Source organism: Oncorhynchus keta, chromosome 14 (genome assembly GCF_023373465.1).
Source record: "Oncorhynchus keta strain PuntledgeMale-10-30-2019 chromosome 14, Oket_V2, whole genome shotgun sequence".
In the NCBI taxonomy this organism is placed as follows: Eukaryota; Metazoa; Chordata; class Actinopteri; order Salmoniformes; family Salmonidae; genus Oncorhynchus; species Oncorhynchus keta.
In genome coordinates, this window is record NC_068434.1 from 13,063,191 (window position 1) to 13,088,037 (window position 24,847).

A 24,847-nucleotide genomic window follows, 5' to 3' on the forward strand; every position below is an offset into this window, starting at 1 on the left:
TAAACACATTGGAACGGAATGAAAGGGCTTTTTTTTAAGGAAACAGCGCCTATGCTGGCTTTGTGTGAAGAGCGATATCCGATAACAAGAAGGGCAATTTCCCCGTCAGATGACATGAATGTGTGCAGCTCGGAATGGTGAAGCGGACTAAATGAGCTGTGTGGCTAGATGGCTGCTCTCAGCACTGTGCTGAATTCCATAGTGGATTGACTGGCTGACAGGGCAGCACTGGCAGATCAAACTAGTTTTGTCACGATACCAGAATTTTGACTTTGATACCGATACCAGGTTTAGTATCACAATACTCGATACCATCACGACACTCAATACCAAAACGACACTCAATACCAAAACGACACTCAATACCAAAACGACACTCAATACCAAAACGATACCACAGCAAAAATAAAGGTTTTCAATAAAGGTTCAAAAAAGAAAAGAAAAACAGAAGGTGTATTGGCCAAAGTAGCCTGGACTCAGAGGTAGACATAACATAATAAATGTAAATCTGGAACACTCCAACTATTATGACATGTTACATTTTGTATAGTACGTATTCATTTGTGGATTTCCATCATTTAATGCAGAGTGTTTGCTGGATAAAGCCATGCTAAGTTATCCCGTGACAGCTTTTGTTCCGAACCCAGTACGGTGTTTCAGATGCCAAGTTTATGGTCATGTTGCAGCAGTATGTAGTAGGGAGGTACCAATGTGTGAGAATTGTGCAGATGGGCATGGGACAAAAGAGTGTGTAGTTTCAGTAGGAAAAAAGTGGTCTGTTTCAATTGTGCGAGTGGCCATGTTTCTGTGTATCAGAAATGTCCTGTGTGAGTGAGACAGATTCCAGTTTTCAGGGTGAGAGCAAAAAGTGTCATATGCTGAGGCAGTGAGGTAGGTAGGGGGTGGTGGTCAAAGGTGAGAGGAGGAGCGGATCCTGAGAGGATCCCTGTGAGTAGTCGGCCAGTACAGAGCGACCTGAACAGTTTGTGTTTTGGTAAGTTTGGCTTTGTGGACATATTGCTATGTCATGCCCCCCTCTGTCATTGACTTTTCCCAAAATAGTCTATAGAAAACACTGTCGTTGTCAGAATCTTAATATCACAACCAGAACTGGAGTTATAACCAGTTTTAGAAGGGCATGTCATTTCTTGAATAGTTTTCCCCCTTTGCTCCCCCTACAGACTGTAGGGCCTGCTCTGCTCCTCCTACAGACAGTATGGCCTGCTCTGCTCCTCCTACAGACTGTATGGCCTGCTCTGCTCCTCCTACAGACAGTATGGCCTGCTCTGCTCCTCCTACAGACAGTATGGCCTGCTCTGCTCCTCCTACAGACAGTATGGCCTGCTCTGCTCCTCCTACAGACTGTATGGCCTGCTCTGCTCCTCCTACAGACAGTATGGCCTGCTCTGCTCCTCCTACAGACAGTATGGCCTGCTCTGCTCCTCCTACAGACTGTATGGCCTGCTCTGCTCCTCCTACAGACTGTATGGCCTGCTCTGCTCCTCCTACCGACAGTAGGGCCTGCTCTGCTCCTCCTACAGACAGTAGGGCCTGCTCTGCTCTTCCTACAGACAGTAGGGCCTGCTCTGCTCCTCCTACAGACAGTAGGGCCTGCTCTGCTCCTCCTACCGACAGTAGGGCCTGCTCTGCTCCTCCTACCGACAGTAGGGCCTGCTCCGCTCCTCCTACCGACAGTAGGGCCTGCTCTGCTCCTCCTACAGACAGTAGGGCCTGCTCTGCTCCTCCTACAGACAGTAGGGCCTGCTCTGCTCCTCCTACCGACAGTAGGGCCTGCTCTGCTCCTCCTACAGACAGTAGGGCCTGCTCCGCTCCTCCTACAGACAGTAGGGCCTGCTCTGCTCCTCCTACCGACAGTAGGGCCTGCTCTGCTCCTCCTACCGACAGTAGGGCCTGCTCCGCTGCTCCTACAGACAGTAGGGCCTGCTCAGCTCCTCCTACCGAGAGGAGGGCCTGCTCCGCTCCTCCTACAGACAGTAGGGCATGCTCCGCTCCTCCTACCGACAGTAGGGCCTGCTCTGCTCCTCCTACAGACAGTAGGGCCTGCTCTGCTCCTCCTACAGACAGTAGGGCCTGCTCTGCTCCTCCTACCGACAGTAGGGCCTGCTCTGCTCCTCCTACCGACAGTAGGGCCTGCTCTACTCCTCCTACAGACAGTAGGGCCTGCTCTGCTCCTCCTACAGACAGTTGAAAGTGCAATGCCCAGCTGATAATCACCTCGATAATTGCCTCGAAACTGAACCTAAAATATACTAAAACTAATTTCACACATATAACAACAGATTAAATAAATGAAGTAAAGTATGATGGGGGAGAATGGATGAGATGATGAGCGACGGGGAAGTGAATGATGTATAATTATGTCATCACCAATTGTGAAGAACAGGACGGGCCATTCTATTCAAATTGATCCATTTTTAAATATAATCTCAAAATGGTATGTACCCTCTATCAGTCCAACAAATCCAAGCAGTCTCACACAGTGAGAGCATAATTGAGCGTAATTGTACATGCTGAACGGTTTTCCATATCTGGGAAAAGATCCACATCAGGCAGCAGGTGAGCGAGTGTCAGGGAATGTGGTGATTAGGCTGGTGGAACCTTACGTTGGCATGGGGAGAAATGTCACCATGGACAGTTTCTTTACTTTACTGCCATTGGCGAACAGGTTGCTTGCACCTTGAACAAAGTGAGATGGGAGCTCCCTCCCTCTGCGCAAAATAAGGCACATGCACAGCTGTTTTAATCCACAACGGTGCTGAAGAATGACAAGACAACACACACACTTTACCAATGCAAAGCAAGAAATAAAGTTTCAATCATGTGCACCATACATTTGACAGTTGCCATCGACAGTGACACAAAGAGAAAACCGGAGACTATTACACACTAAATGTTACCCAAGACCTTCATAAACAAAAACAAATGATTATTGTTGCGATAGCATATATGAAATGTATTAATTACACTGTTTGAATGTTGCAGTCAGAATGACTGCTCGTTAGCTTGAAGGTGGGTCCCTCGAGGCCCAGCGGTTCTAGTGTTAAAAAGATTATCTGAAACGTTTTGCTTTCGCTGAAAAACTATTCTGTCAAAGGGGCTGGAACTATTGATTTATGAGGATGCTGGCTGACGACAACCGGTGTGATCAGCCTCTGGTTTGAGGGAAGCAGATGTGGAAGGCTGCCCAGCGACAGCCCTTGACGTGACCCATCATCAAGAGGGGCCAGAAGGTTTGAGGTACGCTGACCTCTCCAACTGTTTGATATTGCTGCTTTAAGTCTGTGTCAATGAGAGCCTTGGCCTGTCACAACCACGACCACAGTGTTGGTAGTGAGTAATTGGTAGTTGGTAGGTGGTGGATAGCAGGGACGATCAGTGATAAGTCTGAGCCCTCAGCCAGGGGTAAGGGTTGGCAGTGAGCCCTCAGCCAGGGGGTAATGGTAGGAAGTGAGCCCTCAGCCAGGGGGTAATGGTAGGAAGTGAGCCCTCAGCCAGGGGTAAGGGTAGGAGGTGAGCCCTCAGCTAGAGGGTAATGGTAGGAAGTGAGCCCTCAGCCAGGGGTAATGGTAGGAAGTGAGCCCTCAGCCAGGGGTAAGGGTAGGAAGTGAGCCCTCAGCCAGGGGGTAATGGTAGGAAGTGAGCCCTCAGCCAGGGGTAAGGGTAGGAAGTGAGCCCTCAGCCAGGGGGTAATGGTAGGAAGTGAGCCCTCAGCCAGGGGTAAGGGTAGGAAGTGAGCCCTCAGCCAGGGGTAAGGGTAGGAAGTGAGCCCTCAGCCAGGGGGTAATGGTAGGAAGTGAGCCCTCAGCCAGGGGTAAGGGTAGGAAGTGAGCCCTCAGCCAGGGGGTAATGGTAGGAAGTGAGCCCTCAGCCAGGGGTAAGGGTAGGAAGTGAGCCCTCAGCCAGGGGTAAGGGTAGGAAGTGAGCCCTCAGCCAGGGGTAAGGGTAGGAAGTGAGCCCTCAGCTAGAGGGTAATGGTAGGAAGTGAGCCCTCAGCCAGGGGGGTAATGGTAGGAAGTGAGCCCTCAGCCAGGGGTAAGGGTAGGAAGTGAGCCCTCAGCCAGGGGGTAATGGTAGAAAGTGAGCCCTCAGCCAGGGGTAAGGGTAGGAAGTGAGCCCTCAGCCAGGGGTAAGGGTAGGAAGTGAGCCCTCAGCCAGGGGGTAATGGTAGGAAATGAGCCCTCAGCCAGGGGTAAGGGTAGGAAGTGAGCCCTCAGCCAGGGGGTAATGGTAGGAAGTGAGCCCTCAGCCAGGGGTAAGGGTAGGAAGTGAGCCCTCCGCCAGGGGGTAATGGTAGGAAGTGAGCCCTCAGCCAGGGGTAAGGGTAGGAAGTGAGCCCTCAGCCAGGGGTAAGGGTAGGAAGTGAGCCCTCAGCCAGGGGGTAATGGTAGGAAGTGAGCCCTCAGCCAGGGGGTAATGATAGGAAGTGAGCCCTCAGCCAGGGGGTAATGGTAGGAGGTGAGCCCTCAGCCAGGGGGTAATGGTAGGAGGTGAGCCCTCAGCCAGGGGGTAATGGTAGGAAGTGAGCCCTCAGCCAGGGGGTAATGGTAGGAAGTGAGCCCTCAGCTAGAGGGTAATGGTAGGAAGTGAGCCCTCAGCCAGGGGTAAGGGTAGGCAATGAGCCCTCAGCCAGGGGGTAAGGGTAGGCAGTGAGCCCTCAGCCAGGGGGTAATGGTAGGCAGTGAGCCCTCAGCCAGGGGTAAGGGTTGGCAGTGAGCCCTCAGCCAGGGGGTAAGGGTAGGAAGTGAGCCCTCAGCCAGGGGGTAATGGTAGGCAGTGAGCCCTCAGCCAGGGGTAAGGGTTGGCAGTGAGCCCTCAGCCAGGGGGTAAGGGTAGGCAGTGAGCCCTCAGCCAGGGGGTAAGGGTTGGCAGTGAGCCCTCAGCCAGGGGGTTATGGTAGGAGGTGAGCCCTCAGCCAGGGGGTAATGGTAGGCAGTGAGCCCTCAGCCAGGGGGTAAGGGTTGGCAGTGAGCCCTCAGCCAAGGGGTAATGGTAGGAAGTGAGCCCTCAGCCAGGGGGTTATGGTAGGAAGTGAGCCCTCAGCCATGGGGTTATGGTAGGAGGTGAGCCCTCAGCCAGGGGGTAATGGTAGGAGGTGAGCCTTCAGCCAGGGGGTAATGGTAGGAAGTGAGCCCTCAGCTAGAGGGTAATGGTAGGAAGTGAGCCCTCTGATAGAGGGTAATGGTAGGAGGTGAGCCCTCAGCCAGGGGGTAAGGGTTGGCAGTGAGCCCTCAGCCAAGGGGGTAATGGTAGGAAGTGAGCCCTCAGCCAGGGGGTTATGGTAGGAAGTGAGCCCTCAGCTGGAGGGTAATGGTAGGAGGTGAGCCCTCAGCCAGGGGGTAAGGGTAGTAAGTGAGCCCTCAGCCAGGGGGTTATGGTAGGAAGTGAGCCCTCAGCTAGAGGGTAATGGTAGGAGGTGAGCCCTCAGCTAGAGGGTAATGGTAGGAGGTGAGCCCTCAGCTAGAGGGTAATGGTAGGAGGTGAGCCCTCAGCTAGAGGGTAATGGTAGGAAGTGAGCCCTCAGCTAGAGGGTAATGGTAGGAGATGAGCCCTCAGCCAGGGGGTAATGGTAGGATGTGAGCCCTCAGCCAGGGGGTAATGGTAGGAAGTGAGCCCTCAGCCAGGGGGTAATGGTAGGAAGTGAGCCCTCAGCCAGGGGGTAATGGTTGGCAGTGAGCCCTCAGCTAGGGGGTAATGGTAGGAGGTGAGCCCTCAGCCAGGGGGTAATGGTAGGAAGTGAGCCCTCAGCCAAGGGGTAAGGGTTGACAGTGAGCCCTCAGCTGGGAACCTCCAGACAACAGCTTGATACGACAGAAGGAGGTAAAGGCCTAACCAGGATTAGTGCTTCGACAGGGGACAAAGCTTTCCCAGGTGGTGGGAGTATCTGTGGACTGCTGCAGCTGGGTGGTGGGAGTATCTGTGGACAGCTGCAGTTGGGTGGTGGGAGTATCTGGGGACTGCTGCAGCTGGGTGGTGGGAGTATCTGGGGACTGCTGCAGCTGGGTGGTGGGAGTATCTGGGGACTGCTGCAGCTGGGTGGTCGGAGTGTCTGGGGACAGCTGCAGCTGCGTGGTGGGAGTATCTGGGGACTGCTGCAGCTGGGTGGTGGGAGTATCTGGGGACTGCTGCAGCTGGGTGGTGGGAGTGTCTGTGGACTGATGCAGCTGAGTGGTGGGAGTGTCTGGGGACAGCTGCAGCTGGGTGGTGGGGTGGGGGTGGGGGTGGTGCTGTGGCGGGGGTACACAAATAGTATCTTGTGTGAACGATTTAAGAGCAGGTTTAATTCCACAAAATAAAGCAAAGATAATATCACGCTCATCCGGGTACTGTACAGCCAATTATCTACACTACAGTAGCATGACTGTGAGAATAATATGTCACTGGCACAGAGTAAACAAGCTCTATTGCCCAGGGGGGGATTTCCAGTTCGCAGGATGAATCCCTACTACAGTAGCGTCAGAATTCCCGTCCTGTCCTATTTTTACCCTACATCCTGTGAGATTACACACACAGTATGACGGTGCAGTAGCTTCAGCAGAGATCTCTGCTCTAACCGAGCACTGCCTTGGCCAGGTGGCTAATCACAACTCCCATGTGCTTTGGTGTGTACGCCACAGCGCTACCCCTGGGGAACCAACCAGGTCGTATCCCACAGGATCTACTTCCCCTTGACCTGGGAGCTGGGCCCTGGGAGATGAGGTGTGGGAGCTGGAATCTTGGGCCTGGGAGCTGAGAAATGGGACCTGGGAGATGGGGTGTGGAAGCTGGGAGCTGGGGCCTGGGAGCTGGGAAATGTGAGATGGGGTGTGGGAGCTGGGAGCTGGGAAATGTGAGATGGGGTGTGGAAGCTGGGAGCTGGGGCCTGGGAGATGGGAAATGGAACCTGTGAGATGGGGTATGGGAGCTGGGGCCTGGGAGCTGGGAAATGTGACCTGGTAGATGGGGTGTGGGAGCTGGGGCCTGGGAGATGGGAAATGGAACCTGGGAGATGGGTGTGGGAGCTGGGAGCTGGGGCCTGGGAGCTGGGAAATGTGAGATGGGGTGTGGGAGCTGGGGCCTGGGAGATGGGAAATGGAACCTGGGAGATAGGGTGTGGGAGCTGGGAGCTGGGGCCTGGGAGCTGGGAAATGTGACCTGGTAGATGGGGTGTGGGAGCTGGGAGCTGGGAGATGGGAGATGGGAAATGGAACCTGGGAGTTGGTTTCACTCTAAAATACTGAATTTGGGCAAGATAGCTGTCTGCTGCAACCCACCTTGGGAAAATGTATTTCTATGCTTAATAAATAATAATAATAAAATACAGTTGTCGTTTGTTTGTTGTTGATCTTCTGAACCATTCTGAGTTTAGCTTCCTCTGATCCATGTTGTATGTTTCTCACATGTATCCTCACTACACACAGCATTTACAACGCTTCATTTCCTCTATGCTGACATAAATGCATTTAGTAGATGGACACTGGCCTTCTGGTTGTACATTTAGTAGATGCACACTCGCCTTCTGGTTGTACATTTAGTAGATGGACACTGGCCTTCTGTTGTACATTTAGTAGATGGACACTGGCCTTCTGTTGTACATTTAGTAGATGGACACTGGCCTTCTGTTGTACATTTAGTAGATGGACACTGGCCTTCTGTTGTACATTTAGTAGATGGACACTGGCCTTCTGTTGTACATTTAGTAAATGGACACTGGCCTTCTGTTGTACATTTAGTAGATGGACACTGGCCTTCTGTTGTACATTTAGTAGATGGACACTGGCCTTCTGGTTGTACATTTAGTAGATGGACACTGGCCTTCTGGTTGTACATTTAGTAGATGGACACTGGCCTTCTGTTGTACATTTTGTAGATGGACACTGGCCTTCTGTTGTACATTTAGTAAATGGACACTGGCCTTCTGGTTGTACATTTAGTAGATGGACACTGGCCTTCTGCCCCCCCCATCCTCCTAGAACGCATCTTTAACCCCCACCCACCTGGAACGTTTCTTTACACACCCCCCCACCTTCATAGAACTTTTCTTTACACCCTCCCCAAACCTTCCTAGAACTCTTCTTTACACCCCTCCACATTCCTAGAACTCTACTTTACACCCCCCACCTTCCTAGTACACTTCTTTACACCCCCACCTTCCTAAAACTCATCTTTACACCCCCCACCCACCTTCCTAGAACTCTTTGTTACACCCCTCCACCTTCCTAGAACTCTTCTTTACACCCCCCACCTTCCTAGAACTCTACTTTACACCCCCCACCTTCCTAGAACTCTTCTTTACACCCCCCACCTTCCTAGAAATCATCTTTACACGCCCCCCACCTTCCTAGAACTCTTTGTTACACCCCTCCACCTTCCTAGAACTCTTCTTTACACCCCCCCCCACCTTCCTAGTACTCTTTTTACACCCCTCCACCTTCCTGAAACTCATCTTTACACCCCCACCTTCCTAAAACTCATCTTTACACCCCCACCTTCCTAGAACTCTACTTTACACCCCCACCTTCCTAGAACTCTTCTTTACACCCCTCCACCTTCCTAGAACTCTTCTTTACACCCCCCCACCTTCCTAGTACTCTTTTTACACCCTCCACCTTCCTAAAACTCATCTTTACACCCCCCACCTTCCTAAAACTCATCTTTACACCCCCCACCTTCCTAGAACTCTCTTTACACCCCCACCTTCCTAAAACTCATCTTTACACCCCCACCTTCCTAAAACTCATCTTTACACCCCCACCTTCCTAAAACTCATCTTTACACCCCCCCCACCCCCACCTTCCTAGAACACTTCTTTACACCCCCACCTTCCTAGAACTCATCTTTACACCCCCACACACCTTCCTAGAACTCTTCTTTACACCCCCACCTTCCTAGAACTCATCTTTACACCCCCCACCTTCCTAGAACTCTTTGTTACACCCCTCCACCTTCCTAGTACTCTTCTTTACACCCCCACCTTCCTAAAACTCATCTTTACACCCCCCCACCTTCCTAGAACCCTTCTTTACCCCCCAACTTCCTAGAACTCTTCTTTACACCCCCCACCTTCCTAGAATTCTTCTTTACACCCCCCCACCTTTGTATAACTCTTTTTTACACCCCCACCTTCCTAGAACTCTTCTTTACACCCCCACCCTCCTAGAACTCTTCTTTACACCCTGCACCCACCATCCTTGAACTCGTCTTTACACCCCTGCCCCCACCTTAATGATGTTACTGTCCTATTGTATATAGTGTAGTTCTATTGTATATAGTGTAGTCCTATTGTATATAGTGTAGTCCTATTGTATATAGTGTAGTCCTATTGTATATAGTGTAGTCCTATTGTATATAGTGTAGGTCTATTGTATATAGTGTAGTCCTATTGTATATAGTGTAGTCCTATTGTATATAGTGTAGTTATATTGTATATAGTGTAGTCCTATTGTATATAGTGTAGTCCTATTGTATATAGTGTAGTCCTATTGTATATGGTGTAGTTCTATTGTATATGGTGTAGTTCTATTGTATATAGTGTAGTCCTATTAGCTGCAACACTTCAGTGAGTTGCTCCACTTATATTGGACACAGTGGGGGTCTGAATGATGATGAGGTGGAGGGCAAGGTTTCACCTTTCCTGAGAAAACAGAGCCATGTTCCGTTTCAAAGTCACATGAAATCAAAGGAATTAGTGGGGCAAAAACAACAATATCTAGATGATTCGAGTGGGCTTCTCCTAAAGAGGATTTAAAGCTTAACTTTTTAAGATTTACAAGACTTATGCTTAGGACAGGCAGTAATTGAATAAGGTATTTGCATAAGGATTACCGCATGAGTTATAATTCGTTTTATTTAATACAAAGAAAAAAATATCTGTCAAAAGTAAAACTGTCCAAATATGCAACATTGCATGATTTGATCTGCTGAATAAAAGTTTATGGGAATTCTGTCATTATCCCCGACAAAGACATCAAGACATTTCTATTAAGAATAATCAGATGTTCTGTGGAAATATTCTCAACATCCTTCCATCAGTTTCTTGGAATCGAGGATGCCAAGTGCATTGGATAAAGGTAGTAAATACAGTAGTCTATTTCATTAAAGTTGAATATGTATTTCAGCCTAAGCGCAACCCGGCCACTTGGTTTTCTATAAAGTTAATGGATGGGGCTGGAGAAATGGAACCACCCTCAAATTCATAGATGGAGCTATGGAAGGACTGACAATCTGTGAGATGGAATCAACATGAATCTTGCACAGCAGTAGCCATTTCAGATTACACCTAAAGATAACTCAAATACATAAACAATCATTTCCTTATGCTTATAATGTAGAGGAACGATGGGGTTAGAAACATAGGAGAATGAGAGGAAGAGAGAAGCGAGGGTTAAATATTTCAGCACTCTGGCTCTTCTTCATCTAAGAGAAGACAGGTGAAACGGGGGGGCAGAAGACAAAGATATCTGAAGGCTTTCTACCCATTGTGAGTTTGAGGTGAAGAGGGGAGGTGACAAGGGGAGAAAGTGAGAGGGCCTGGAGAGAAGGGAAGAGAAAACAACAAATGAAAGTAAAAGGCCAGAGGGCTCTAAAGAAGGCAGGGTAATGATTACCACAGACACAGCCTCTCCCAAGGAGGCTCAGCTCCATCTCTCTCTGTCTGGAGAGAGTAATGTGGTGCTTGGTAAAGCCAGGCATTTCTCTCCTGGCCTGACAGATTTCATCCCCTTCTTGTTCAACTATTTTGTCACTGTTATGTTGAGTATGACTTGTATTTACTGTAAAAAAAAAATATATATATATTTTGTTTCCCTCTTGCTAGTCAGAGCTGTTTGTCCAACAACAATGACATCCTGACTACAAATGATATAGTCAACCAATAAACCACATATTGGTCCTTTGGGTGGTGGACCATTCTTGATACACACGGAAAACTGTTGAGCATGAAAAACCCAGCAGCGTTGCAGTTCTTGACACACGCCAATCCAACTGTATTTTGATGCGGTATTTAATACTGTATAATAACAATGACTGCTAGCATCTGTGAGCCTGGTTGTTCCGTGCTATGTGTAAAATACCAGGGTTAAAGATTAATACTAAGGCAAAATGTAACTACTAGATTCATGTTGAGGTGAACTGTAACCACTACATTAATGCTGAGGTAAACTGTAACCACTAGATTAATGCTGAGGTAAACTGTAACCACTAACCACTACATTAATGCTGAGGTAAATTGTAACCACTAAGCACTAGATTAACGCTGAGGTAAACTGTAACCACAAGATTAATACTGAGGTGAACTCTAACCTCTAGATTAATACTGAGGTAAACTGTAACCACTAGATTAATGCTGAGGTAAACTGTAACCACTAACCACTAGATTAATGCTGAGGTAAACTGTAACCACTAACCACTAGATTAATGCTGAGGTAAACTGTAACCACTAGATTAATGCTGAGGTAAACTGTAACCACTAGATTAATATTGAGGCGAACTGTAACCACTAGATTAATGCTGAGGTAAACTGTAACCACTAGATTAATGCTGAGGTAAATTGTAACCACTAGATTAATACTGAGGTAAACTGTAACCACTAGATTAATATTGAGGTGAACTGTAACCACTAGATTAATGCTGAGGTAAACTGTAACCACTAGATTAATGCTGAGGTAAACTGTAACCACTAACCACTAGATTAATGCTGAGGTAAACTGTAACCACTAACCACTACATTAATGCTGAGATAAACTGTAACCACTAACCACTAGATTAATGCTGAGGTAAACTGTAACCACTAACCACTACATTAATGCTGAGATAAACTGTAACCACTAAGCACTAGATTAACGCTGAGGTAAACTGTAACCACAATATTAATACTGAGGGGAACTCTAACATCTAGATTAATACTGAGGTAAACTGTAACCACTAGATAAATGCTGAGGTAAACTGTAACCACTAGATTAATGCTGAGGTAAACTGTAACCACTAGATTAATGTTTAGGTAAACTGTAACCACTAGATTAATAATGAGGTAAACTGTAACCACTAGATTAATGTTTAGGTAAACTGTAACCACTAGATTAATGCTGAGGTAAACTGTAACCACTAACCACTACATTAATGCTGAGATAAACTGTAACCATTAAGCACTAGATTAACGCTGAGGTAAACTGCAACCACTATATTAATAATGAGGTCAACTATAACCACTAGGTTAATAATGAGGTCAACTGTAACCACTAGATTAATCCAGGTAAAAGCTATGATCCCTTATTGATGTCACTTGTTAAATCCACTTCAATCTGAATAGATGAAGAGGAGGAGAGAGGTTAAAGAAGGTTTTTAAGCCTTGAGACAATTGAGACATGGGATTGTATATGTGTGCCATTGAGAGGATAAATGGGCAAAACAAAATATTTAAGTGTCTTTGAACATGGTATGGTAGTAGGTACCAGGCGCACCGTTTTGAGTGTTTCAAGAACTGTAATGCTGCAGGGATTTTCATGCTCAACAGTTTCCCATACTCAAGAATGGTCTACCACCCAAAGGACATTCAGCCAACTTGAGCCAACTGTGGGAAGCATTGGAGTCAACATGGGCCAGCATCCCTGGGGAACGCTTCCGACACCTTGTAGTGTCCATGCCCGTTAAAAAGAGACTGTTCTGAGGGGGGAAATGTTTTGTACACTCAGTGTAGATTGGAAAGATGACTGGAGCAACAACGATTCAAGGTGAATCAGAAGGCAATGTCCAAGCCTTTGCAACAATATCAAATCAAATCAAATTTGTATTGGTTACATACACATGGATAGCAGATGTCAATGCAAGTGTAGCGGAATACTTGTTCCATATACTGTATGTCTGGATCATTGTTATTGACCATTGATTGAAACGGGTCAGCTAACCTCCGTTGTTCAGCTAATTGGCACTCATAATTTTTGGGAATTTCAAATCTTTTGTCTGTCTTTAGTTAGTGCGTAAAACAAAATGGTTCATTATTTCAAAACAAAAACAAATATCTTGTCCCAATTGAATAAGTCTTCTTTGGGATTTCTATTGATTCTATTCATATTTCAGCAACAAAAAAATTCTACGTTCTATTCATTTCTTACTACCTAACTGGAACTGAGGGGGAATCAGACAACCCAGGTGACACCTTTGTATTCACAGCTAATTCTGTCAGTCCAGGAGAGAATAAAACCTGACACACAATTAACCATGCTGAACATTTTCCATTCAAGAATATGTATAATAATCATTATCATGTACCAGGGAAATAATGCCTTCCGCGTGAGCCTTGATTGGCGTGCTTACTGTACTGCGGTGCTGCAGTCAACTGGGACCTTGTCCTTGTTCACTAAACACACAGGAAATTACTCTCGTTTTCAACATGAGGGCTTTGAAAATACGATGCAGCTGAGAAATGTTCTCTGCCATGCACCCTCTGAATAATGGAGAAATATGTCCAGCTAACCCATGTACTGTATATTAATATAATATATACCGTTCAGCGGATGGTTCTATCCGAAGCAGCTAACACGGTAGTGCGTGCATACATTTTCGTAGTGGTGGCCCCAGCGGGAATCGCACCAATGAACCTGACAATGCTAGCTTGGTCCTTTTCAGCCAATCTTGTAAATTCAGTGCGATTTGCTTAATTTTTTTGTGCCGTGTGAGCAATCCAAAGGAACTCAGACCCCTCAAAAGTCCCCCCGAAGCGAACCTACAGTAACCTCTTAAGAGCTGGTCTGAGTTCGGTTCCCTGAAATCCCAAGGTTTGGTTCCCGTTTTTACGGCAACGTGAACACAAGGCTCTCCAGGTTCGCTTGTCATTATTCCCGCACCACACACTAGGCTACAGCAACACAATTTCCCATAACCCATCACATTGGTGCCACAAAAGGGAGAAGATTATGAAATAACGTGTGCTGTTTTTGGATATTGATTAACGAGTGTCAAGGATGCACAGAAATTCCAAAACGTGTGGAGTTTTACTTGTTTGCAATGTGTGATATATAGGCTAAGAGAGCTTCATAAATTGTTTATTCGATTGTGGGGTTTGAATTGTGAGAAGACAGCAATATTTTGGGAGAATCACAATATAGGTTACAAAATCAATGCTTGCTCTTAAAATAGCCTACATTGGGTGAGCAGTTTTTTCAATTACCACTAATATTAACATGTTGATGTTATCTTCTGATAATAATTATTATGTTTCATGTTTTAACTAAATGCTCAGCTCAGCTTCAGCTTCAGCTTCAGCCTCAGCTTTCAGAATGAAAGTAGGTATATCTAGCTGTCTGTAACACGTTCTGATGGAATGGCTTGTTCTACTCTTTGTAAAAACCCAGAGTGCATTGAGTGAATGCTGGGAAAGGATCTTGGTTCCTTTCTAAACATAACAATGTGAAAGCAAAGACAGTAATTTTGCCTTTTTTTTTACCTCAGAGTCCACTTTAAAGAGGAGTGAGATCGGTTATTTTGAAAAGCACTACAATTCCTTCAGAAAGTATTCACACCCCTTGACTTTTTTGTTGTATTACAAAGTGAAATTAAAATGGATTTAGTGGTTATTTTTTTGTCAACGATTTACAAAAAATACTCAGATTTAAGTCAAAACTGTAACTCGGCCACTCAGGAACATTCACCGTCTTCTTGGTATGCAACTCCAGTGTATATTTGGCCTTATGTTTTAGGTTATTGTCCTGCAGAAAAGTGAATTCATCTCCCAGTGTCAATGGAAAGCAGACTGAACCAGGTTTTCGTCTAGGATATTGCCTGTGCTTAGCTCCATTCCGTTTATTTTTGTATCCTGAAAAACTCCCCAGTCCTTAACGATTACAAGCATACCCATAACATGACGCAGCAACCACTATGCTGGAAAATGCGGAGAGTGGTACTCAGTAATGTGTTGTATTGGATTTACCCCAAACATAACACGTTGTATTCAGGACAAAAATGTATTGCTTTGCCACATTTTTTTGCAGTATTACTTTAACGCCTTGTTGCAAACAGGATTCATGTTTTGGAATATTTGTATTATGTACAGGCGTCCTTCTTTTAACTCTGTCATTTATTGTGGAGTTACTACAATGTTGTTGATCCATCCTCAGTTCTCTCCTATCACAGCCATTAAAGTCCATAACTGTTTTAAAGTCACCATTGGCCTCAAGGTGAAATCACTGAGCGGTTTACTTCCTCTTTCCGGCACCATGCTCAAAGGGATATTGAATGTCTGCTTTTTTTTTACCCATCTAACAATAGATTCCCTTCTTTGCGAGGCATTGGAAAACCTCCCTTGTTTTTGTGGTTGAATCTGTATTTGTAATTTTTTTTATTTCACCTTCATTTTTAACCAGGTAGGCGAGTTGAGAACAAGTTCTCATTTACAACTGCAACCTGACCAAGATAAAGCAAAGCAGTGTGACACAGACAACAACACAGAGTTACACATGGAATAACATGGAATAAACAATAAACTTGCCAGTAACACAACAAACAAGTCAATGACACAGTGGAAAAAAAGAAAGTCTATATACAGTGTGTACAAATGGCGTGGGGAGGTAGGCAATAAATAGGCCATAGTAGCGAAGAATTACAATTTAGCAGATTAACACTGGAGTGATAAATGAGCAGATGATGATGTGCAAGTAGAGATACTGGTGTGCAAAAGAGCAGAAAAGTAAATCAAAACAGTATGAGGATGAGGTAGGTAGATTGGGTGGGCTATTTACAGATGGACTATGTAGCGGTCGGTTAGCTGCTCAGATAGCTGATGTTTAAAGTTGGTGAGGGAAATATAAGTCTCCAGCTTTGTGTTTTTGCAATTCGTTCCAGTCACTGGCAGCAGAGAACTGGAAGGAAAGGCGGCCAAATGAGGTGTTGGCTTTGGGGATGATCAGTGAGATATACCTGCTGGAGCGCGTGCTACGGGTGGGTGTTGTTATCGTGACCAGTGAGCTGAGATAAGGAGGAGCTTTACCTAGCATAGACTTATAGACGACCTGGAGCCAGTGGATCTGGCGACGAATATGTAGCGAGGGCCAGCCGACTAGAGCATACAGGTCGCAGTGGTGGGTGGTATAAGGTGATTTGGTAACAAAACGGATGGCACTGTGATAACTGGATGCAGTCTTTCTGAGTAGTTATTTTGTAGATGACATCGCTGAAGTCGAGGATCGGTAGGATAGTCAGTTTTACGAGGGTAAGTTTGGCAAAGTGAGTGATGGAAGCTTTGTTGCAAAATAGAAAGACGATTCTAGATTTGACTTTGGATTAGAGATGTTTAATATGAGTCTGGAAGGAGAGTTTACAGTCTAGCCAGACACCTAGGTATTTATAGTTGTCCACATATTCTAGGTCAGAACCGTCCAGGGTGGTGATGCTAGTCAGGCGGGCGGGTGCAGGCAGCGAACGTTTGAAAAGCATGCATTTGGTTTTATTAGCGTTTAAGAGCAGTTAGAGACCACAGAAGGAGTGTTGTAGGGCATTGAAGCTTGTTTGGAGGTTAATTAGCACAGTGTCCAAGGAAGGGCCAGAAGTATACAGAAAGGTATCGTCTGCGTAGAGGTGGCAAGAGCGACATCATTGATATATACAGAGAAAAGAGTCGGCCTGAGAATTGAACCCTGTGGCACTCCCATAGAGACTGTCAGAGGTCCGGACAACAGGCCCTCCGATTTGACACACTGAAATCTGTCTGCAAAGAAGTTGGTGAACCAGACGAGGCAGTCATTTGAGAAACCAAGGCTGTTGAGTCTGCAGATAAGAATACAGTGATTGACAGCCTTGGCCAGGTCGATGAAGACGGCTGCACAGTACTGTCTTTTATCGATGGCGGTTATGATATAATTTAGTACCTTGAGCGTGGCTGAGATGCACCAGTGAAACCGGATTGCACAGTGGAGAACACACGGTGGCATTCGAAATGGTCAGTGATCTGTTTATTAACTTGGCTTTCGAAGACTTTAGAGAGGCAGAGCAGGATAGATATAGGTCTATAGCAGTTTGGGTCTAGAGTGTCACCCCCTTTGAAGAGGGGGATGACCGCAGCAGCTTTCCAATCTTTAGGGATCTCGGACAATACGAAAGAGAGGTTGAACAGGCTGGTAATAGGGGTTGCAACAATGGCGACGGATAGTTTTAGAAAGAGAGGGTCCAGATTGTCTAGCCCAACTGATTTGTACGGGTCCAGGTTTTGCAGCTCTTTGCAGCTCATCTGCTATCTGGATTTAGGTGAAGGAGAAGCTGTGGAGGCTCGGGCGAGTAGCTGCGGGGGGGGGGGCAGAGCTGTGTTGCCCGGGGTTGGAGTAGCCAGGAGGAAGGAATGGCCAGCCGTAGAGAAATGCTTATTGAAATGTTCGATTATCATGGGTTTATCAGTGGTGACCGTGTCGCCTAGCCTCAGTGCAGTGGGCAGCTGGGAGGAGGTGCTCTTGTTCTCCATGGACTTTACAGTGTCCCAAAACTTTTGGGAGTTAGAGCTACAGATGCAAATTTCTGTTTGAAAAAGCTAGCCTTTGCTTTCCTGACTGACTGCGTGTATTGGTTCCTGATTCACTGCATAACTGAGGGACCTTACAGAAAATTGTATGTGTGGAGTATAGATATGAGGTAGTCATTCAAAAATGATGTTAAAGATTATTATTGCACACTCACTGAGTCCATGCAACTTATCATGTGACTTGTTAAGCACATTTTTACTCCTGGACTTATTTAGCCTTGCCATAACAAATGGGTTGAATACTTATTGATTCAAGGCATTTCAGCATTTAATTTTTTATTAATTTGAAAAAATATTTGAAAAACATAATTCCACTTTGACATTATGGTGTATTGTGTGTAGGTCAGTTACACAAAATCTCAATTTAATCCATTTTAAATTCAGGCTGTAACAAAACAAAATGTGGAAAAAGACCAGGGGTGTGAATACTTTCTGAAGGCACTGTATATGTGAAAACACCCTAGGCCACACAGGACCAACATACTATCTATATGGCATACACAGCACAGTCCTCAGGCCTACAATAGGAGAACTGGTAAAACACATGAATGACTTGGTTTCCTGTCTGCCTCTCTAGCTACAGTGCCCAATTTTTCAGTTTTTGATTTGTTTAAAAAGTTTGAAATATCCAATAAATGTCGTTCCACTTCATGATTGTGTCCCACTTGTTGTTCATTCTTCACAAAAAAATACAGTTTTATATCTTTATGTTTGAAGCCTGAAATGTGGCAAAAGGTCGCAAAGTTCAAGGGGGCCGAATACTTTCGCAAGGCACTGTATGTTCTTTATTCACTTTATCTCTCATTTATCTACAACCAACGTTTTCCCTGTTAACATAAAGGTTAAAGTCTTGTAAAATAAAAAGTAGGATGTATGTATCTGTACACAGCATGCTCAATGATTTATGAGCATATGAAGCTCTGTGGCCCTTCTAGTTTATTCAACCAGGAAAAAGACCCTTGAGGTTAGAAACCTCTTTTATTGGTTCTAGGTAGGGCTAAAGTGCAGGCGTGCCAGAGTTAGTGAGTGGTAGTGGTGCATGTGTTCCCATTTGCCATGTATGTTTTGGGACTGGCCCACTGGGAAAACCAACAGAGATTTCTGGAGGACGATTGACCCCAGTGAACTGTGAGGAAAGCAGAATGTAAAAGACTTAGTATGACCTGTTAGTGGAGTCGTGCAGCCAAGCCAGCGGACCAACTTACCATGGCAACTAATTGAGCATATCCTGGAACTATCAGCAGGCTTTTGAAGTCGATCAGTCAATTAGACATATATGGCATGATGAACATACAGGCTAGCAGAGCCTCCCCCATTCGCTGGGAGTTCCATCGTGGAGCACACTTACTTGTGCTACTGTTTCCCTTTATAACGAGGGTCGTTTTATAGTGCTGTAAATTGACTGTCAACTCTCTCTACGCTCGGAAAACATGCAAAACTGCTCTTGAATGGAGGCAAGGTTATTGGTACATGCCTAACTGTCCCATTGGCTTCCCGTCACACACACACACACACACACACACACACACACACACACACACACACACACACACACACACACAGCTGGCATCGGCATGCTGAGGTTAGCCTGGGCATTAGGAGGGGATTAAGCCAAAAACCTTTACAACACACATACTCCTCATCATCAGTTTGTTCTTGGGATAAGGGCCTCGATTGTTCTCCAAATATAGCCTGTTTGAAATGGCCCAGTTCACCTGGCCTACCTTACCTTACCTGCTGACTGTTTACAGGGTTAGACTCTATGTTATTCCACCGTAGATTCCAAAATACATTTTGTAATAATAAGGATGGAAACAAAATGTAGAAGAGAAAGAATTAATGTAATAAATTGAAATGACATACTTTAGCTTGTCTCGTGTAAAGCCTTGTGGCAGTACGTTATTCTGGAAAACGATATTCTAAAGGATATTCGAATTCAATTTGAATAAATATAGGGGAGGAAGCAATTGCAGAAAAGTACTGAAAACAGGATTTTCTTTAGCATACATTACCTGCAACCCCTCACAATCACTCAAAATACTATATGTCTATGTCACATCCAGTACTGCAGTCAGACATCCTAACACAGAGGAAATCTGAGGTGTTAAATCTTCTGCAAAAAAAAACACGGAGTAGCAGATCTGTTAGAGCTCACAGATACATAACTTGATAGGCGGATAGATAGGAATCCCTTCACACAAACGTGCTCATTGTTAAAAAGGAAGGAATCTTGACAGCTGAGAAAACAGGTTAGCAAAACACCCAGGAACATCCCATTCTAAAGGCCCACATATTTCAATGCCACTACCATGGCAAAGGCAAAGATGGAACAGTGGATCAAATGATCTCTTATATTACAGCTGAATAAAACAGCCTCTCGAACCACACATTCTCCCTGAGGAAGATCTAACCTATCATTCGGTTCAGATCATAAATCATGTGAAAATGATATGATTTAAAAGATAAATAATAAATATGTTTTTCCCTTCTCAGGAGTATTGGAAAGTGTTGAATATTAATACAAAATGACCGTTTGAAAGGCTATAAAGACTCAGAACAACCACTAGGGGGGGATTATAATAAACCTAACCCTCCAGCATTTCGAGTTGTGCACATTGGATTTGACCAGGTGCAAAACGTAAACAGAGGCATCCACTTTAAACAGGGAATCATGAACCTTAAGCGGGGGCAACAAAGTAGCCTGAAGTGGGACTGTCGTGCGGGAATGTTTGCCTCCTCTGCATTAGTGCATGGTGAGCGGGTGGATGTGGTGTGTGAGGACGGTGCCAGGCAGCTCGGATAATACCAGGGACTTTGTTGCTTTCCAGCGACATAAATCACAGTGACTTACTGAATAGCCTCATAAAGCGGCGGGCCATTGCGATGCAGCGCACGGGCTCTCCCTTCAGCATGCAGATCATTAGAAGGCTCCTCGGTGATCAAGTAATGCGCGGAAAATGAAAATGCCTACCTAAAATTCCCGCGTCACAGGAAAGGATAATGCGGTAGTGCTATCTCTGGGTTGACGTCAGGGTTCTCCCCCCCATTCTTTCTTTAACAGCAACAAAGAGATTAGAAAGGGATTACTTCTGACATCGTCAAAGTGATGCTTAATATACTTTTCATTCCCCTGACCTTCCACTCGTTTAGGTAGACAATGTAGGCCTTAAGACTTCAATTCAAGCATTTTGTTCCACAATAATTAGGCCTACCATGTTGTTTTTTATGCTGTCTTGATTTCTCACTTGATCGTGCAATGCAAGGATATATCAAAACAAACAAGTGGCCTATAGTCTGTCATTTCCACCAGGGAGGGTAATGATAAGGGTAACCTTTCATGTAGTGATTCTAAATACAAACGTCAAAGAATGGAAACGAACTATCGTTTGGGGGTTGGGAATTAAACAAAGACTAAAAACACAACCGAATGATATTTATCGAGGATAAGAGAACAAAAAAACGGGTTATTGGCATTCAGATGAAAAAGGACATTTAAAGTATGCTACGTTAAAACCGGGAAAATATTCAATATAAATAGGATAAATATTCCCCGTTTTTCATTGGAGTAAACTAACCTTGCCCAAAGACCGTCCATAAACGAACCTGATCTTGACAAACAGCTACAAATAAACTCATGTAAATCACCTTGGCCTACCTTAGCTAATGTTTCTGATGCATTAAATCGACTTTTGTCAGGTGTGCAACAAGTCAGAAATGCATTGCAAAAATAATGACCTCACAATAGGCTATCAGAGTATTGGGGGTTGGAATAATCCAATATAAAGAAGGCCAATGTACTAAACAGGTTAAGGGATTACAAACTAATATATAGAAATAGTGGTTTTAGATTAGGTAAACCTGCAGCTTTTTATGTTAAGCACATAGCCTCTAGGCCTGTAGCTCTATTTTAAAACCATCAGTGTGCTGCAAGGTGCGATCGTTGACACCCCAAATTGGTGTGCATCTCTCTCTCTCTCACACACACACACACACACACACACACACACACACACACACACACACACACACACACACACACACACACGAGTGGATTTTCCCCCATTTGATATCACAATTCATGTCCATCCAAATAGTAACCTATATACATGCGCACAAGACATGCACGATGCAGACATCTCTCAGCTGACCATTCTCTTACATCCTACATTATAAGAAGTATCTAACAACAATTTTCCTACACCCCTTTTCGATATGCCACTCAACATTAACACACTTCCCACAGTGGTAGGCACGGGCCTATATTGTTAAGGCTATTCCAGCTGCATTGCATGTAGGTTATGTGTAAACGTGGATACATTGTTTCAAGAAATTGAATATCAGCATATTCCTCCCTAATCGGCAGACATCACGGACTTTTCATATCACCTGTTTTCAGGTAGCAAGCGATTTGAGACAGTAAACACAATACCCATAGGCTAATCACTATGTTCATATTACATTTTAGTTATTCACATTTCCCGCCTTTACGTTATTAAATGTAAAAACATGAGATGAAATACCCAAATTAAAACATACATGGTAAGTGTGTGCAAAACTCAGCAGGCAACTTCATTAGCCATTATGCGCAATGGCGCATGCTGTTAAATACATTATTATTCTTATTTTGTGAGGGGGGATTAATTGCTTATATTTAATATCCGTGTATCCGTGTACCAATATCATGCTACGGGAACGGACACTGTCCACACCGTTAGTGGTGTGTGGTGGTACAAATTATTTGCTTATACCAAAAATCTATGCAGAGGCAAATCTATGCACAGAGGCATGGCATCCTTATTAGCCTACTGATGTTGGAAGAAGGCAACTTACCGATGTGTATGATTGAATCAGAAAGCACGGGCTCCCACTCCAGACTCCAAAATATGGCAAGGAACAACACTGCTGAAACAACTTTCATGTCTCCCACAGTTTAAGGCTATTTTCGCAAGAAGCGCCGAACAAGATGCGTGTGATTTGCTAGTTTTAAATCCCGAAGAACCAAGATTTAGTCCATATAGGGATGGATCTATCTCTTGATGGAGTTTGCTTCTTGACTTGAATGTAGCTGTTCTCAGTTAAAAGGTAAGAGATATCCAGTTACCCTGTTAAAAAATCCAGTTACATCAAATCATGCCGAAAGCTATGGGGTTCTCCACAGCCGCTTCCAACGCTGACGCATCCGATCAGTCCAAAACTGGGGATGAATGCAAGCCAAATGCAATGTTTGCTAAATATTAGAAAAGCACGGGTTTGCTTTTCTCATACGCAGGTCCTGGGCTGATTTGGTCGAGACCGTAGATTCTGCCTTAGACACGACGCATTTTGCAAGCTTTAATGAATCAAACGAAACGCAAAACTTCAATTTTCATGCGGATTCTAAAACTGTATCCATCACTGCCATGTAAGACGTAAAAAATGAGAACTCATTCATATTTAACAAGGACCACCATATTCCGAGATACTGGCAAGCTATAGGGACCACTCTTTTCTGCGACAGAAAATCAAGTGAAAATTCGCCACGGTGCGCGCGATGACCGCTCCGCATGCGGATTGTCTCTAGCCTTCGGAGGATGAGGTATACTGTGTGGGAGAAGGCCCTGTAGAGAGCCAACTACACGGACAGCAGCAGTTGCCAGCCGCGCATTGTCTGGACCAGAATTACCTGGGAGGATGACTGACGGAGGCAGGGAGAGGGAGAGATGCACAGAGGGCGGGGGGGTAGGCTATCTAAAATGAACCGAGAGGGGTAATCTGGCCAAGCTCCGCCCTAGTTCAGTGGCGGGCACTCCATCTCCATCGGTCTCATAAATGGGGGGTCCCTGGGCATAATCTTAATCTGATGACGATCCTGGATTAAGGATCCTGGAGGATAACACTTTGGCACGTGATCGCTTTTGAACAATAGCCTACATTTCAGGAAGTGAAGGTGGGAATAAAGGGAAATCAGTTTGTGTTTTAAATGTCTATCTTTTCAATCAAATGTCATTGTTTCACAACTGTCATTGCCCCATAACTTTCATGCAACATGGATGTTCACTAAAGAAGACTGATTGCACTAGAGTGGAAACTTGACATAGTTTACACATTGTAAAAAGTAACTGCTTAATTTAACTCATTAAAGAAATTGAGAAGTCGCTACTAAAAAATATCCAATGGTCAATAGAACTAAAATCATGAAAATGGAACTAACTCATATGTCAATAAGATTTCTAGTCACTTAATGTTTTTGAGTACAGTTCAATTGTAGGTTATTGAGTAAATATAACTATACTGAACAAAAATATAAACACAACATGCAACCATTTCAACAACTCTTAGCCAAGAGATAATGGCATAGTATTTATATCAGACATCTGTGGCATTGTGTTGTGTGACAAAACTGCACATTTTAGAGAGGCCGTTTATTTCCCCCCAGCACAAGGTGCACCTGTGTAATGATCATGCTGTTTCATCAGCTTCTTGATATGCCACACCTGTCAGGTTGATGGATTATTTTGGCAAAGGAGACATGCCACGAACAGGGATGTCAACAGAACTTGAGAGAAATAAGCTTTATGTGCATATGGAACATTTGTGGGATCTTTTATTTCACCTCATGAAACATGGGACCAACACTTTACATGTTGTATTTATGTTTTTGTTCAGTGTATTTATTTATGTTCTGCTAATCTAAAGTTGCGTTTTTACAAGTTATGGTTATTTAATATTTTAAAGTCAATATAACATTTATTAAATCAATTGTTCTTACTTGATTCTATAGTTTTTATGTCTTTATGTAAAATAATAAAGAAGTAGTCAGACATTGACTACCAATTGTGCGCCGCCCTATAGGACTCCCGATCACGGCCGGTTGTGATACAGCCCGGGATCAAACCCGGGTATGTAGTGACTCCTCTACCACTGTGATGCAGTGCCTTAGACCGCTGCGCCACTCGGTTTATATTTAACATATATTTCTAAAATAGTATTAAGCAGTTTGTTGTGCTATCAGGTATAATTGATCATGATGAACGGATATCAAAACCCTTTGGTCAAATTGACGTTCAATCATGAGACAATCCATTCCCACCATCAACAAGGTCATGTGCACAACTCTTAGCGACAGAGGCTAATGCAGCACCCTGTGATGTTTACAGCGCTATCTGCTAGCTAGAGGAATGAGCACTGTGCTCAACAATGCCTGCTAACGTGGGTTAAAATGGCACATTGTCACATATATAAAACAATGTTAAATATTTAGACACAACCACTGAAAATGACTAATTAGAACTACTTACACTGGCAAAAAAAAAGTGTAAGGAAGATGAATAATTTAAGTAAAAGGGGCCCTACATTTTTATGTTCACTACA

At 44.7% G+C, this 24,847-nt stretch overlaps 1 protein-coding gene across 3 annotated transcripts in view; it reads right to left on the bottom strand.

Moving 5' to 3' along the window:
• The window catches only part of LOC118392863 (glutamate receptor ionotropic, delta-2-like), a 716,766-nt gene extending 693,590 nt beyond the window's left edge, over window positions 1-23,176 (bottom strand). For 2 of the 3 annotated variants that reach the window (XR_008063741.1, XR_008063742.1), the window contains exon 1: window positions 22,328-23,176. Coding sequence is in view for 1 of the 3 variants with exons in the window: in XM_052461119.1 (XP_052317079.1) it covers window positions 22,328-22,415 (88 nt within the window). In the remaining 2 variants the exon portion in view is untranslated. The remainder of the gene's footprint in view (window positions 1-22,327) is intronic. The other variant, XM_052461119.1, reaches the window with a different exon arrangement.
• Between the last annotated feature and the right edge of the window lie 1,671 nt (window positions 23,177-24,847).